The following is a 17,214-nucleotide window of genomic DNA, read 5'->3' as shown; positions in this document are numbered from 1 at the left end:
GGAGGTGAGAGCTATAAAATACAGTCAAACCATGAGAGACAATACTAGACTAAGTATATGACTCAAATAAGTATCTATTTAAAAAAAATTTTTTTTATTTTTGGGCCACACCCGGTGGTGCTCAGGGGTTACTCCTGGCTGTCTGCTCAGAAATAGCTCCTGGCAGGCACGGGGGACCATATGGGACACCGGGATTCGAACCAACCACCTTTGGTCCTGGATCGGCTGCTTGCAAGGCAAACGCCGCTGTGCTATCTCTCCGGGCCCCTATTTTTTAAAAAAAATTTGACCAGGAGACAGTATGGGAAGAGAGAGAAAACTTGGGTCATTGGTGCAGAGATGCTGACACTTGTAGTGGTTCCTGGCTTGGAACCCAGCATTACCTAGTCTCCCAACTAGCACTAGAAGCAGGCCCAGAGGACTGCTGGGTGTGGTCCCCACCTGAAAAAATGTTTACATAAATGTGCCAAGATGATATAAAATGGTGTTTACTCAGGACCACTATATTAAAGCCATGTAAATTATTTTTCTTGAAGTAGACACCTGGATATGAATTATTTTTTCAATAACAATTTTGTTTTGAGTTATCATGATTTAAAATATTATTAATATTCATGTTCTTACTTTGATGTTATATGATCATATACTATGATCTTATATGATGCTACTTTACTATACCCACCACCAGAGTGCCAATATCTTTAACCACTGTTCTTTTTTTTTTTTTTTTGGGCCACACCCATTTGACGCTCAGGGGTTACTCCTGGCTATGTGCTCAGAAATCGCCCCTGGCTTGGGGGGACCATATGGGACGCCGGGGGATCGAACCGCGGTCCGTTCCTTGCTAGCGCTTGTAAGGCAGACACCTTACCTCTAGCGCCACCTTCCTGGCCCCTAACCACTGTTCTTAAGTGTCCTTTCAACCCTCGTTGGCTTTCTCAGTTCTCTTGACAGAACTGTTTTCATTGGCTATTATCTACTCTTTAAACTTGTTACTTATAATTTTTTCAATTTAAATTTTTCTGGTTTTATTTATTGGACTTTACCATTATTTACAATAGTATAATTAACATGATGTTATTGTTTTATACTTGCAGGGCACAAAGGACATGCTGATTGGTGAGGGAAAATATAGAAAAAACAAAAATCAAGCTACCCTGCCCCATATCATTCTAACTCGTATCCAAGAGATAGCATTAGGTGCCTGGAAGAGGACTGAAGCAAAATTTAAGGGCAGCTACACAAAAATTTTCTAGGGGGTCACAGAGCCTTATGTCCAATTCATAGGAAAATTAACAGATGTAGTGCAAAGGCAAGTGAGAGGAAGAGACCTAGAAACATCTGATAAAGCAGTTGGCCTTTGAAAATGTCAATGAAGACTGCCAATTGATTTTGCACCCAATTAGGGAGAGAGATATTACAGGCTACCTAAAAGCATGCCAAAATGTAGGTTTCATCTCATACCAGGCATATGTAAATGTCCTTGAGGCCTATACAATACAGGCTAGAGGACTAGGCCATCTATGCAAAGAATATAGAGCCTCACCCAATTTTGTATTTTGTGGTCATAACCTGTACCTTGTCTGAAACATGGCTAGGGGAAATATTGATTAAGAAATTGTGGGAATGTTGCACTGGTGAAGGGGAGTATTCTGTTTATGACTGACACCCAATTACAAACATGCTTGTAATCACGGTGCTTAAATATTTATATAAAAGAAAGAAATTATCACTCTGGGGCCAGAGATAGCATGGAGGTAGGGTGTTAGCCTTGCATGCAGAAGGACGGTGGTTCGAATCCCTGCATCCCATATGGTCCCCGGAGCCTGCCAGAAGTGATTTCTGAGCATAGAGCCAAGAGTAACTCCTGAGCACTATCTCGTGTGACCCACCCCCAAAAGGAAAGAAATTGTCACTCCATTGGGAGTTTGGAGAAACTGGAGGAGGATAACCCCAGAACTCACAAACTGGAAGTAAATGCTATAATTCTGGAAAATTTGGCCACTATCGTAGGAACTGCCCTTCCCCCAGTTGTCACCAGAACCTTGCCCACAATGCAACGGAGATCATTGGGCAAGAGATTGCCTCAACAGTTAACAGGAAACTGAGCAAGTGGCCAACCCCAGGCCCCCAAAATCAGGTCCCCCCACTCAGGCAGGCCTACAGCCACCAAGTTTGCTGCAATCTGCCACCACAGGAAGTGCTTCCTTGTATATCCACTGCCCTGACAACATCATAATAACACCAACTCAATGCCCCTACAAATTGAAATCTGGACTAAGGGGACCAATACCACCAGACACAATAGGGCTACTCTTAGAAAGAAGCAGTTTAACTATTAAAGGAATCAATATTCATGTGGGAATAATAGATTCTTATTATATGGGAGAGATAATTATGGAGAGTATGGACATTTATAAAAGGAGAGTGTATTGCCCAATTCTTGCTTCTTCTGTTCGTTATGCCTAGCCACCTCAACCACCCAAGGACCGAAGGTTTTGGTAGCACTATCCCCCTAGCAGCTTCTGCGGAACCCCTAGTGGTCTTTACCTATAATCTTACAAAAAACATGCACCCGTTATTAACTGCCTTTTTCCTCTGTCCAACAGAGTGCTAGACAGCCGAAAAGCATTGGCCCTGAAGGGAATATAGCTAATATTAGTCTTATATAGCTCCCTTGCTCCTGAATTTATGGGGTCAAGATCTACATGAACAATGGTGTGTTGAGTTCAGGGTTACTCCTCCAGCCACTTCTCTACCCCATAATTCAGAGGACAGGCATTATTAATCCAGGGTCACTGGTCACTCTGCATTCAGTGAAAATCTAACCATCCTGTGTGGACAACACAGTGAAGTAAAGTAACACAAAGTAAAGCTAAGGGCACTTACAGATTTAACAGAGTAACAACTTAAATTGGGGCATATTGAAACTTTGTTTCTGGAATGGAATTTTCCTGTCTTTGTATTAAAAAAGAAAACAGGCAAATGGCAACTAATGTTTGACTTGTGAAATTTAAATGCTACTTTGGTTCCAATGGAAATTCTTCAACCCAGCCTTCCATCTCTGGCAGCATTTCCTAAAGATTGGCTTTTGGTTGAATTGATAGTAAAGATTGATTTTATAATATTCCTATTCACCTTGATGACTGCAATGCTTTGCATTTCCCATTCCTTCTTTAAATAATAAGGTACCAATGTGCAGGTTTCAGTGGACTAAATATTTTACTCCAGGGATTGACCAACTCACCTACTATGTGTCAATATTTTATTGGTTAGCTCTATGTCCTTCTTATGCAAGATTTCCTCATGCTTACATTAACCACTACGTGAACAATATTCTGATAGCATGTTCTAATGAGAGGGAGCTTCAAAGATTATCTATGACTCTGCCCTACATAGCCCGAGACAATTAACTCCAGAGGCTCAGAAGGAATTGGAATCTTTTATAGACCACTTCCAGAAGTCCTATCTTTCTTGGCTTACCCATGGAGAAAAATTATGCTTATTACTTTTTGCACCACCACAGTCATCAACCACTGCAAAGTCGAATTATCAGGTCTATTAAAATATTTTTATTTACATAATAAACAACCTCACACTATTATACCACTTTTGGAATTAATAGCTACTCTAATACTTAGAGAAAGACTGTGAGTGTGTGCTTTACTTGGATATGACAACCATATCATGTGTTACCCATACTTAAAAAGGAAATTGACTCAATATTACCTCTCAGTGATGCTCTTCAAAGAGCTTTGGTTGACTTTCCTGCCACTACCTGGCCAGAAAAAACCTGGGACTTTTTTTTAGAAGGACTCCCTTTATAATCTCTTCATCATTTGCTCCTCTCCTATTTCCAATGTGCTTGTATTTTATATTGATGGCTTATCATCAGGTAAAGGTGGAATCATTGGCCCATCCCTGACCACAACAGTGTGTACTAATATATAATTAAGCCCAACAAGTGTAACTTAACACTTTGATTTAGTAACTCAACCTACGTAGTTAGCCCTTTTCCTGGAATTATCACTGCTTCCATACATGATCACAACCTTGTGGTGCAAGATTTGCTTCAACAACTGCAAGCTATTTAACAAAAGCACTCTAAGTCTATGTTCCTTTTCTTTTTCTTTCTTTCTTTCTTTCTTTCTTTCTTTCTTTCTTTCTTTCTTTCTTTCTTTCTTTCTTTCTTTCTTTCTTTCTTTCTTTCTTTCTTTCTTTCTTTCTTTCTTTCTTTCTTTCTCTCTCTCTCTCTCTTTCTTTCTTTCTTTCCTTCTTTCTTTCCTTCCTTCCTTCCTTCCTTCCTTCCTTCCTTCCTTCCTTCCTTCCTTCCTTCCTTCCTTCCTTCCTTCCTTCCTTCCTTCCTTCTTTCTTTCTTTCTTTCTTTCTTTCTTTCTTTCTTTCTTTCTTTCTTTCTTTCTTTCTTTCTTTCTTTCTTTCTTTCTTGATGGGCTAGGAATGATTCCTGAGTGGAGAGTCAAGAGTAAGCCCTAGACAGTGACAATTGTGGCCCTAAAACTGGGGAAAATAGGGCCCGGGCGGTGGCGCTAAAGGTAAGGTGCCTGCCTCGCCTGCGCTAGCTTTGGACGGACCGCGGTTCGATCCCCCGGTGTCCCATATGGTCCCCCAAGCCAGGAGCAACTTCTGAGCACATAGCCAGGAGTAACCCCTGAGCGTTACTGGGTGTGGCCCAAAAACCAAAAAAAAAAAAACAACTGGGGAAAATAACATTAATCAGAGATTTACCTCTGATTTGGAATTGTATATTTTGTTTTCTGTTTTGCTTTGTTCTTGGGGCCACACATGGTGTTGCTCAGGGGTTTTTCCTGGCTCTATGCTCAGAAATCACTTCTAGTAGGCTCAGAGTACCATATGGGATGCCAGAGATAGAATCCGAGTCTGTCCTGGGTTGGCTGTGTGCAAGGCAAATGCCCTAACTCTATGATATCGCTCTGGCCCCTGGAATTGTACTTTTTGTAAATGCCGATATATCTGGAAAGACAGGCACATGCTTTATTTTTATTTTTGGTTTAAACTTTCAGAATCAACACTTACAAAATATTGATGAAAATAAATGTCCCTATAATTGGGCATCAGTCAAGATTTTCTTTTTTTTTGTTGAAATTTTTATATCTAATACAATACAAAAACCCCTTCCTTACACCTATATTCATTGCAGCACTATTTACCATAGCAAGACTCTGGAAACAACCAAGATGCCCTTCAACAGACGAATGGCTAAAGAAACTGTGGTACATATACACAATGGAATATTATGCAGCTGTCAGGAGAGATGAAGTCATGAAATTTTCCTATACATGGATGTACACGGAATCTATTATGCTGAGTGAAATAAGTCAGAGAGAGAGAGAGAAAAACGCAGAATGGTCTCACACATTTATGGGTTTTAAGAAAAATGAAAGACATTCTTGCAATAATAACTTCCAGACACAAAAGAGAAAAGAGCTGGAAGTTCCAGCTCACCTCAGGAAGCTCATCACAAAGAGTGATGAGTTTAGTTGGATAAATAACTACATTTTGAACTGTCCTAATAATGAGAATGTATGAGGGAAATTGAGAACCTGTTTAGAGTACAGGCGGGGGTCGGGTGGGGAGGAGGGAGACTTGGGACATTGGTGATGGGAATGTTGCACTGGTGATGGGTGGTGTTAAAAAAAAAAAAAGAAAAAGTGTAAAAGATGCACTACAATTTAGGATTAAAAAAAAAAAACAGAATTTAAAGTAGTCTGAATTAGTCATAGGATTGGAAGCCACTCAGTTGATTGATTTAAATTGTATTTCAGTTTCAGTATTTTGTAGTATATGTCTGTATATATAAACTAAATGCAGTTTATTATTCTGTTTAATACATCACCCGAGAGTACAAAATCCAATTTTTATATGTAAAAGTTATTAATGAAAAGTATAAAGATTCCATCATATATAAAAAAAAATAAAAAAAATTAAAAAAAAAAGAAATTTTTATATCTTTATTTAAACACCTTGATTACAATATGATTGTAGTTGGGTTTCAGTCATGTAAAGAACACCCCCTTCACCAGTGCAACATTCTCATCACCAGTGTCCCAAATCTCCCTCCTCCCCACCCCACCCCACCTGTATTCGAGACAGGCTTTCTACTTCCTTCATTCATTCACATTGTTATGATAGTTCTCAATGTAGTTATTTCTCTAACTGCACTCATCACTCTCTGTGGTGAGTTTCATCTAAGTCTATTTTCATCACTCATATAAGATCTCACTTTGTCTCCCTGGTCCAGTGGCTTTAGGAAGTGAATCAGCTGATTACTTATAATGCCAATATTTAAGTCACCTGTAGAGGAACATAGTGCTCTACACACAAATGTACATCACCTTCATGTACACTATCACATCCCACTAAGACAAGCCAGACAAATAGTTTGCACTTGCTTTATATGTGTTCCTTTGCATTGCACCCCTCCTATGGGTGGAGCTAACCCTGAGGTTTCCAGACAAATGAATTGTGGAAAATGGATATCCCTCATGTTAACTTTTTTTTTTTAAATAAAATCTTTAAGCACCATTTTTACAAGCAGGATTGTAGTTCGGTTACAGTCATAAACAGAACACCCCCTTCACCAGTGTAGCATTCCCACCATCAATGACGCTCTCCCTCTTCCTAACCCCTGCCTGAGACCGAATTCTACTTCTCTCACTCATTAAGGTTGTCATGATAGTCGTTAGTGTAGTTATTTCCCTAAGAGCACTCACCATTCTTTGTGGTGAGTTTCATATTGTTAGCCAGTCCTTCTGGTCCTCATCTCTATTGTCTCTGAGTAGTATTACAATAAAGTCCTTAATTATTCTAAAACCCATTAATCAGTGAGATTCCATGTCTATCTCTCTCCCTCTGACTTATTTCACTCAGCATAATAGATTCCATGGAAATCCATGTATAGGAGAATTTCATGACTTATCTCTCCTGATGGCTGCATAATACTCCATTGTGTATATGTACCGCAGTTTCTTTAGCCATTAAACTGTTGAATGGCATCTTGTTTGTTTCCAGAGTCTGGCTATTGTAAATAGCTCTGCAATGAATACAGGTGTGAGGAAGGGGTTTTTGTATTGTATTTTTGTATTCCTAGGGTATATTCCTAGGAGTGGTATAGCTGGATCATATGGAAGATAAATTTTCAGGTTTTTTTTTTTTTTTTTAGGAATCTCCATATTGTTTTCCATAAAGGCTGGACTAGATGGCATTCCCACCAGCAGTGAATAAGAGTTCCTTTCTCTCCAGATCCCCACCAGAACTGATTGTTCTTGTTCTTTGTGTTGTGTGCCAGACTCTGTGGTGTGCAATGGTACTTCATCATGGTTTGGATTTGCATCTCCCTGATAGTTAAGTGATGTGGAACATCTTTTCATGTGTCTTTTGGTCATTTATATTTCTTTTTTGAGGAATTTTTATTTCTTTCTCCATTTTTTGATGGGGTTAGATTTTTTTCTTGTTAAGTTTTGTCAGTACCTTGTATATTTTTGATATACAAGCCCCTTATCTGATGGGAATTGGGTGAATAGGTTCTCCCATTCTGTGGGTGGCTTTTGTATCTTAGGCACTATTTCCTTTGAGGTGCAGAATCTTCACAGTTTAGTATAGTTCCATCTGTTAATCTCGGTTTCCACTTGTTTGGAGAGTGATGTTTCCTCCTTGAAGATGCCTTTAGTCTCAATGTCATGGAGTATTTTACCTACATGTTGTTCGATATATCTTATGGTTTCAGGCCTGATATCAAAGTTTTTAATCATTTTAATCCATTTAATCCAAGTTTTTAATCCATCCTTTGTGCATGGTCTTAGATGGGGATCTGAGTTTGCTTTTTTGCAAGTGTTGAACCAGTTGTATCAACACCACTTATTGAAGAGGTGTTCCTTGCTCCTCTTTGGATTTCTTGCCCCTTTATCAAAGATTAGTTGATTGTATGCCTGGGGAACATTCTCTGAATACTCAAGTCTATTCCAGTGATCTGAGGGTCTGTCTTTATTCCAATACCATTCTGTTTTAATAATTATTTCCTTGTAATACAATTTAAAATTGGAGAGAATAATGCATCTCCATTTCATTTCCCAAGGATTGCTTTAGCTATTCATGGATTCATGGAGTTTTTGATTCTTATTCTCATTTTATATAGGCTGTCTCTATAACTTCAGAAAAATTCTAAGGCTGTTTGTTCCTGAGTTGGCCAGCTTTCTGCTACATAGGCCAGTGTACTCATTATCTTTCATGATCCGCTTCCATCTCTTTCGAGTAAGACTGAGCCTATGGAGTTGGACCAGTTCAAACATGGCCACTTCATTTGTGGTCATGGTTACAGCTTCCAGCTCCCTAGAAAAGAAAGATATGGGAAGAAGATGCCCTTCTCACTCCAGAAAGCACTAGTGATATCAGCCCCAAACTGGCATACCTGAAGTTTGGTCATATTGGTTTCTCCGAATAAAAGTTTTCTTTATAATTTCTTTTTTATTTAATTTTTTATTAAAGCAGTATGATTTATTTTGATTTTGGGGCCACATCCAATGATGGTGCTCAGGGGTTAATCCTGGCTCTGCATTTAGAAATCACTCCTGGCATTCTCAGTGTCTATTTGAGATGCCTGGAATTAAATCCAGGTCAGTTATGTGTAAGACAAACACTCTACCTGCTGTGCTATTGCTCTGGCCCTAAAGAAATATGATTTACAAAGTAAGTCATAGCTGAGTTTTAAATTCCCCCATTGTCATCTTCCCATAACCAGGGTTCCCAGTTTCCCTCCCCAACACAGCCTGCCATCCAATAAAATCCAATAAAGTTTGGTTATTAAAATTAGGTTATTGAAGTCTGGATCTTTTGTTTTCAGTGTTGTTGACTCTGTGATTAGGATATTTAGTATACCACTTTTTTACACCACTAATGTATTCAAATCCCCTTGGCCCTGTTCCCCAATGTGTCACAGCTATATTGTCTCCCTCAACTCCACTTCTTTCCTTCTTATTTTATTGGTTTTTGGGTCACACCGGTGATGCTCAGGGGTTACTCCTGGCTATGTGCTCAGAAATAGCTCCTGGCTTGGGGGGCCATATGGGACACCAGGGATCAAACTGCAGTTCATCCTAGGTTAGTGTATGCAAAGTAAATGCCGTACCACTTGCGCCTCTGCTTCAGCTCACCTTCTTTCTTTGTCCTTTTCCAATGAATATATTTCATCAAGAAGAATTTTTTAAAATAGTTTAAGAAGTATGTATTGATAACAATGGAAAACTATGGGGCTTTTAATGAAGTAAGCTGATTCATATGAATGGTCATAGATATCTCTTTAGGAGCCCATAAGTTTCTTATGTGTTTACATAGTTGACTAAATCAAAAACTTGTGCAGATATTATTTCACCTATACAAGAAAAAAACTATAAAATTTATTTCCTGTAAGTTATATAAAACCAAAAATTGATAACTTCTCCCCTGGACCAAGTTCTTTTGAAGCCCCTATGTACCAAGCCTCACTGCATAAAAGCTTAAAAGAAAGTGGAACCTATTTTGTATAATTACAATGCATTTTCTGTCCTGTAAACAAAAAGACTCTCAGAGGAGAATAACAATCACTTTCTAAAATAACCAGGGGCCTGGTACTCACTGGATAGTTAAATAAAGTGTTGAATTGTCTGTCATTGGCTTTCAAAACTCTCTCTTGTTCTGTAAAACGGGAAAGAAAGGATGAGAAGAATGCCCTTGTGCAGTTTACCAGCCTGGCTGTTGGCTGCTACTGAAGACCTCACTAGATCCCCAACTTTCTCTTTGAGATATTCGTATATAGAAAGATACACAATACAATAAAAACAGAATTTTTTGAGAGTTCCAACTTTCTGAAGTCAACAGGATATGTAACTTTTGGAGCTCACCATCATTAATGCTTCTAAAAATTCTAAAGTCAGGCTCCAAAGACAACAGGAAAGCCTGTACCAACATTACATACAGATCAACACAGTAACATAGAGCTTTCTTTTACAGGTCAATTCTAGCACCTTTGTTTTCTATTTGTTTGCTTTAACACCCCCCTAAATTATGTTGAATCTGTGCCACTGAGTTGCAGTTTTAACATGTTAATGGAATTGCTGTTTGCAAAAATTTGCAACTCATTATGTTCTGATTTGGTGGTTTCATTGGGTATTATAGTTTTTATTGTCTGTATAAATACAAAGTTATGCCTAGATATATACTTAGAAATCACTCCCAGTGTTGCTTGGGAACTATATGGGGTGCCCTGATTGAATATGGTTGGCCACATGCAAGGCAAATACCTTATCTGCTGTATTATTGTTCCAGCCCCTTGTTTTACACTCAGGAAATAAGCCTGGTTCAGTGTTTGGTGGGCCATGTGATACCAGGGAATGGACCTGAGCCTGTGTGTGCAGAGTATGCAAGTCATGTGTAAAATATCTCATTGGTCCAATATAAATTTGACATGAAGGTTGGAGTTATACATCTAAGAAGGATGATCTATTTAATGAAAAATTGGCATTGAGATGAGACAAGCTATATTACAAAACAGTTGGTAAGAAGAGTTTGAAGGGCCCGGAGAGATAGCACAGTGGCATTTGCCTTACAAGCAGCCGATCCAGGACCAAAGGTGGTTGGTTCGAATCCCGGTGTCCCATATGGTCCCCCGTGCCTGCCAGGAGCTATTTCTGAGCAGACAGCCAGGAGTAACCCCTGAGCAACACCGGGTGTGGCCCAAAAACCAAAACCAAAACCAAAAAAAAAAAAAAAAGAAGAGTTTGAAGTTCTATCTTGATTTAAAAGGAATCATACCAAGATATTTTTTCAAGTGTTTTGATTCTTCAAGTTTCAAAGGACATAAAGCTCAAGGTTAAAATTTTTTATCAGGGTCTGGAGCGATAGCATAGCAATAGAGCATTTGCCTTGCACGCTGCTGACCCAGAACGAACCTTGGCTCAATCCTTGGCATCCCATATGGTCCCCTAAGCCAGGAGCAATTTCTGAGACCATAGCCAGGAGTAACCTCTGAGTGTCACCGGGTGTGGCTCAAAAACAAAAAAAATTTTTTTATCACTCTTGTTTTTTATGGTTTAATACCTAATTTTAAAATAAAATCAATGAATACAATATATTCTTTTGTGTGTGTGTGTGTTTTTTGGGTCACACCCGGCAGTGCTCAGGGGTTTTTCCTGGCTCCGTGCTCAGAAATTGCTCCTGGCAGGCACGGGGGACCATATGGGACGCTGGGATTCGAACCGATGACCTTCTACATGAAAGGTAAACGCCTTACCTCCATGCTATCTCTCTGGCCCCCCGAATACAATATATTCTAAATATTTTAACAATAAGATGAAAGGATTACTGTAAGAACTTGGTGCTGAAAGGGGAGAAAGTGACACGTTCATTATAGTGCATACTATAGTGGAGAGAGAGAGAGAGAGAGAGAGAGAGAGAGAGAGAGAGAGAGAGAGAGAGAGAGAGAGAGAGAGAGAGAGAGAGAGAAAGAGGGAGAAGGCAGGGGGCGGGGGTAGGAGGGAAGCAGAAAATATCAAAGACAGTAAGGATGTTGAAGGATGGTGTACATTGTATGACTGAAACTCAACAATGAACACAATTTTGTAACCATGGTGCTTAAATAATGCAATTAATTTAAAAGTAAATTATTTATTAATTTATTTATGAATGGCTATTTATTGAAAGAAAAAGTAATACAACTAAAATTTCGGAAAGTTTAATCTGATAGATTTACAGAAGAACAAATTGCACACACAAAGGAAATTTAAGAGATTGCTCTAAACTCCTGATACAAAATGATGAGAGTTTGAGCTGCCAATCTGTTACTGTTATTTTATTCAGTCAGGTGTTAGTAGCCCACCATCTTAAATGAACTGGTATTGGGGCTGGAGAGAGCATGGAAGTAAGGCATTTGCTTCTCATGCAGAAGGTCAGTGGTTCAAATCCTAGCATCCCATATGGTCCCCTGAGCCTACCAGGAGCAATTTCTGAACATAGGGCCAGGAGTAACTCCTGAGCACTGACAGGTGTGACTCAAAAACCAAACCAAACCAAACCAAACCAAAACAAAACAAATGAACCGATATCAATTACTGCTCAAAACCATGAAGGTGATATTATTATAGTACATGGATTGAACCTACCAGGAACTATTTAGGCAAAGAAAATTGGTTTCAAATCTTTTCCCAAGATAAACTGATCTTAGAAATTATCCACATTTATAAATATTCAAGATCTTAATCATCTTTCTGAATGAAAATAGAAAGCTCTTGCAGACTGTCTTTTACTCATTTATTTACCATTTACTATTTGCCTAATACTGTCCAAAAATTTCTTTAAAATATTTCCTCATGGGGCCAGAGTGGTGGAGCAAGTGGTAGGGCATCTGCCTTGCATGCACTAATTTAGGACGGGCTGCTGTTTGATCCCCTGGCATCCCATATGGACACCCAAGCCAGGAGCAATTTCTGAGCACATAGCTAGGAGTCACCCCTGAGCGTCACCGGGTGTGGCCCAAAAGCCCCCCCAATTTTTTTCCTCATTTAATTCTTGTAACAACCTTAAAAGTTAATACTGGGCTGGAGAGATAGATGGAGGTAAGGCGTTTGCCTTGTATGCAAAAGGTCGGTGGTCCAAATTCCGACATCCCATATGGTCCCCTAAGCCTGCCAGGAGCAATTTCTGAGCACAGAGTCAGGAGTAACCCCTGAGCGCTGCCCGGTGTGACCCCCCCCAAAAAAAACGTTAATACTATTATTAATTAATAGGTTTGAGGGTTACATCAAACCTGGGTTTTCAATGGCTACTCAAGGTATTGAGCTCTGCACCATATAGTACTGGGAACCGAAGCCGGGATCCAGCATGCAAATGATGGTCTCCAGTCCTTTCAGCTATCTCCTTGGTACTATTTATTTTTTGTAGGAACCACTCTCAATAGATCTTGTCTTATTCGTGCAGTGCTATGAAGGTGTTGTGGAGCCAGGGGTCAGACTTAGGGCATTGGCTTTACACATAAGAAGCATGTATTCTACCACTTGTGCTATCTCCCTAGCTCTGCTTTTCCCAATTTATAGATGAGGAAGTAGTATAGGGCTGGAGTGATAGCACAGTGATAGAGCATATGCCTTGCATGAGGCTGACCCAGGATGGACCTTGGTTTGATCCCCAGCATCCCATATGGTCCCCCAAGCCAGGAGTAACCCTTGAGAGTCACCGGGTGTGGCCCAAAACAAAACAAATCAAGAAAGTAGTATACAAAATAAATTTTCAAAAAAAAAGTGTTGGAGCTAGGTTTTTAATTTAGACAGTATGATTTAAGAATCCACTATGCCTCCCATATGATCTTCACTTCACTTAACTTATTTCATAGATATAATTTGATATATCTTTTTGTTTTGGGGAACATATCCAGTGCTCAATGCTTACTCCTGGCTCTGAGCTTAGCGATCACTGCTGGTGGGCTCAGAAACCATATGGTGTTGGAGTACTGAGGATTGAACCTGCGTCAGCCCCATGCAAGGCAAGCATGCTGCCTACTGTACTATCTCTTTGGTCTCTATAATTTGATATTTTTGTGACATTACTTAGGCAGTTCTTCATTAAACAGTAATCTTTCTGAACCTACGTATTTATTTTTAATATGGTTCACAATTGGCAGAGCTCATATCTGCCAGCATACATACTTAGGCAGTCCTATGCCACCAGAGATTCTCTCTAGTTTAATCTTTGTGTTTCAGCATGCTGTTGTGACTGTCCCTCTCAGTGATCAAAAAATATATGTTGAATAACTAAGAATGTATTATAATTTTCACTTTTTTTCATTTTCCCTGTATTTTCCATATAGTATCTTGTTCTACACATTTTCTGTTTATATGATGATGCAGAGAAATAGTCAGTTAATTTGATTTCCTCAGCTGTATCTCTTTTGAGATACTCTTCTGAGAGTAGGAGAAAGCTCCCTGGTTCCTTCTGTTGGGAGTGCCCTAACTTTTTTCTGAAATAGAGGCTGTATCTTTGAATGGGCTCCCCTCCAGGAATAAAAAAAAAACAAACAAACATATGAAAGAGTAAAAAAGGTAGAGTGTGGGCTAAAATAGAGTTTATTCTAGTCAGAACAGAATATTTAGTTCTATAAGTGTATTTCCTTTTCTGGCTACTTGTTTCCTCATATTTTAAGATTTTGATTAGTAGGTTAATCCATATTTTTATCTGCCAAGTTGGTACATGTGACCACATCAGTGTGTATGCATTACATAAATAATGACATGTAAATGAAGTAACTTTTATTTAATTTCCCTTACCTCTAATTTTGTTCTCATCTTGATTTTTACCACAAGACATTGCAGAGTAGTACTAATTAAAATTCCTGGAATTTCTGTAAAGGAAATAAAAATATTTAGAATGAGAATTTCTTGTGCTGATATTATTTTTACATGTGATGAAAAAATTTAGAGATTAAGGGACAGAGAGAGTATAAAGTGGTAAGGTGCTTGCCTTGCTTGTAATTTTGGTTTTATCCCTGAACCACATATGGGTTCCCAGCATCACCAGGACTGAGCCCCCAAAAGACTTGAATTTTCAATAATAAAAAAATTGTAGCATTTAGTACAATAGCTAATATTTAGAGTGAAGCTGATGTCCAATGACAGTTGAGCAAATAATGACAATGTGATACACCCATATTGCAAATCAGCCCCTGAAGAGGTTGACTGATGGAGGGATGGAGGATGAGGCCTTTCTCCTCCAGCTCGGACCACACATTTGTTACCCTGTTCAGCCAGCAGTTCTAAGGTGAAGCGGCGGGTAAACAGCTTGCAGACAGTCAGGCTTGTAAAAATAATAGTTTTATTCAGTGGACAAGACTGAAGCCCAAAGCCTCATCATCAGTTCCAGCCAAAAAGGCCCTCGCCTTCCACAGACCCTTGTTTTTATCCCCCAGAATCAGGTACCACCCAATGGTGGGATCAGGTACCAACTATTACTGGGTGTGGCCCCAAAAAAGCAAAAACAAAAACAAAAAATTAAACAAATAGTTGTCTTAAAATTTTATTTGAACTGGTCTGAGCATCTAACTTATTCCCACTATAATTAAATTAAGTGTTTATAAAGTTTCAGACATGTAGACATATAAAGGAGCACCTTTTTAATAATAAATTCTTTAATTTAATCATAGTGAAATACAGTTACAAAATTTTTCATGATTCAGTTTCAATCATACAAGATATAAAATCCTTCATCAGTGCACATTTCCTGCTACCAATGTCCCCAATTTCCCTTCCACTTTCCCCCTGTTCTTTCCCATTCCTACCTTTGTGGCAGATATTTCTCTCTCTTCCTTCATCCCTCCTCCCCTCCCTTTCTCCATCCCTCCCTCTCTTTGTCTAAGACACTGTGGTTTTTAATATTGTTACTGAAGGTGCCTACACATAATTTATTATTCTTAAAATTATTTTCTTTAACTTTTTAAATTTATAACAAGGAGGCCTTCATACAGCCGCTGAAAGACACTTGCAAAATATGAACAGGTTTAGAAAAGAATTAATTCACCTATCTGGGTGAAAACTAATAACGATTGAATAGTAGGCAACGTACTCATTCGAGGGAAAGACTATGCTTACATTTCTACAGTTGACAATGTCAATAAAAAGTCTTCCCAAAAACAAAAGCCCAGGACCAGATGGATTCACTAACAAATTCTTTCAAATCTTTAAAAAGGACTTACTACTAATCATTTTCTTTCTTTTTTTTTTTTTTTTTTTTTTGGTTTTTGGTTTTTGGGCCACACCCTGTGACGCTCAGGGGTTACTCCTGGCTATGCGCTCAGAAGTTGCTCCTGGCTTCTTGGGGGACCATATGTGACGCTGGGGGATCGAACCGCGGTCCGTCCTAAGCTAGCGCAGGCAAGGCAGGCACCTTACCTCCAGCGTCACCGCCCGGCCCCTACTAATCATTTTCAAGCTCTTCCAGAAAATTGAAGTTACAGAAACACTCCCAACTAGTTCTTTTTTTTTTTTGGTTTTTTGGGCCACACCCATTTGATGCTCAGGGGTTACTCCTAAGCGCTCAGAAATCGCCCCTGGCTTGGGGGAACCATATGGGGCGCCGGGGATCGAACCACAGTCCCGCGGTCCTTCCTTGGCTAGTGCTTGCAAGGCAGACACCTTACCTCTAGTGTCACCTCACCAGCCCCCCAAATAGTTCTTATGAAGTTAACATCATCCTGATACCAAAAGCAGACAAAACCCTACAGACTCTACTAAGAAGCTTCTAGAAATAATAAATTCATATAGCAAAGTGTCAGAATACAAAATTAACATGCAAAAGTCAATGGCCTTATACACAAATAATGATAGAGAAGAATGGACATTAAAAACACCATTCACGGGGCCAGGGAGGTGGTGCCTAGAGGTAAGGTGTCAGCCTTGCAAGCGCTAGCCAAGGAAAGATCGTGACCGCAGTTCAATCCCCCGGCGTCCCATATGGTCCCCCCAAGCCAGGGGCAATTTCTGAATGCTTAGCCAGGAGTAACCCCTGAGCATCAAATGGGTGTGGCCCGAAAAACAAAAAAAAAAATCATACCATTCACAATATTTACTGTGCCTATGCCAATAAAAGAGAGAAGCACAAATAATTTTTTGTTATTGCTGTTGTTTGTTTTTATTTTGCTTTATTTTGTTTTTATTTCAGGATTGTGGTTATTGTTTGGTTGTTGTTGTTGTTGTTGTTTGGGGGGCATACCCATTGACGCTCGGGGGTTACTCCTGGCTATGCGCTCAGAAGTCACTCCTGGCTTGGGGGACCATATGGGACACCGGGGGATCGAACCGCGGTCCATCCAAGGCTAGCGCAGGCAAGGCAGGCACCTTACCTCTAGCGCCACCGCCCGGCCCCTGGTTGTTGTTTTTATTGGTGTTCTTTTCAGGGTTTTTTTGTTTGTTTGATATTTTTTGGTATTGTTGTTGTTGTTTTTTCCTTTTCCCTTTCTTCTCTTAAATTAATATTTATAGCCTCTAGCAGGACTCCTCCCATTTTTTTTTGCTTGTTTGATCCCCCCCTTTTTTCCTTCAAATAGAACCACATAACTTGAGGGGGAAATAATGGAGGGTTCCAAGCCCAAACAGTCATATGAACATTTAGTAGAAATAAAAGAATGATCAGACTTAAACACCAAATCCAAAACCAATGACA

At 39.4% G+C, this 17,214-nt stretch overlaps 1 protein-coding gene across 1 annotated transcript in view; it reads right to left on the bottom strand.

The window, feature by feature from the left end:
• The window catches only part of LOC126008845 (phospholipid-transporting ATPase FetA-like), a 104,435-nt gene extending 90,026 nt beyond the window's left edge, over positions 1-14,409 (bottom strand). The window contains exons 1-2 of the mRNA XM_049773126.1: positions 14,328-14,409; positions 9,650-9,708 (exon numbers count right to left, since the gene is read on the bottom strand). Coding sequence (XP_049629083.1) covers positions 9,650-9,708; positions 14,328-14,367 — 99 coding nt within the window. The 5' untranslated portion in view covers positions 14,368-14,409. The remainder of the gene's footprint in view (positions 1-9,649; positions 9,709-14,327) is intronic.
• Positions 14,410-17,214: the final 2,805 nt, after the last annotated feature.

This window comes from Suncus etruscus, chromosome 1 (assembly GCF_024139225.1).
Source record: "Suncus etruscus isolate mSunEtr1 chromosome 1, mSunEtr1.pri.cur, whole genome shotgun sequence".
Lineage (NCBI taxonomy): Eukaryota > Metazoa > Chordata > Mammalia > Eulipotyphla > Soricidae > Suncus > Suncus etruscus.
Note: the sequence above shows the minus strand (reverse complement) of the source record. Positions and strands in the feature narration are given on the sequence as shown.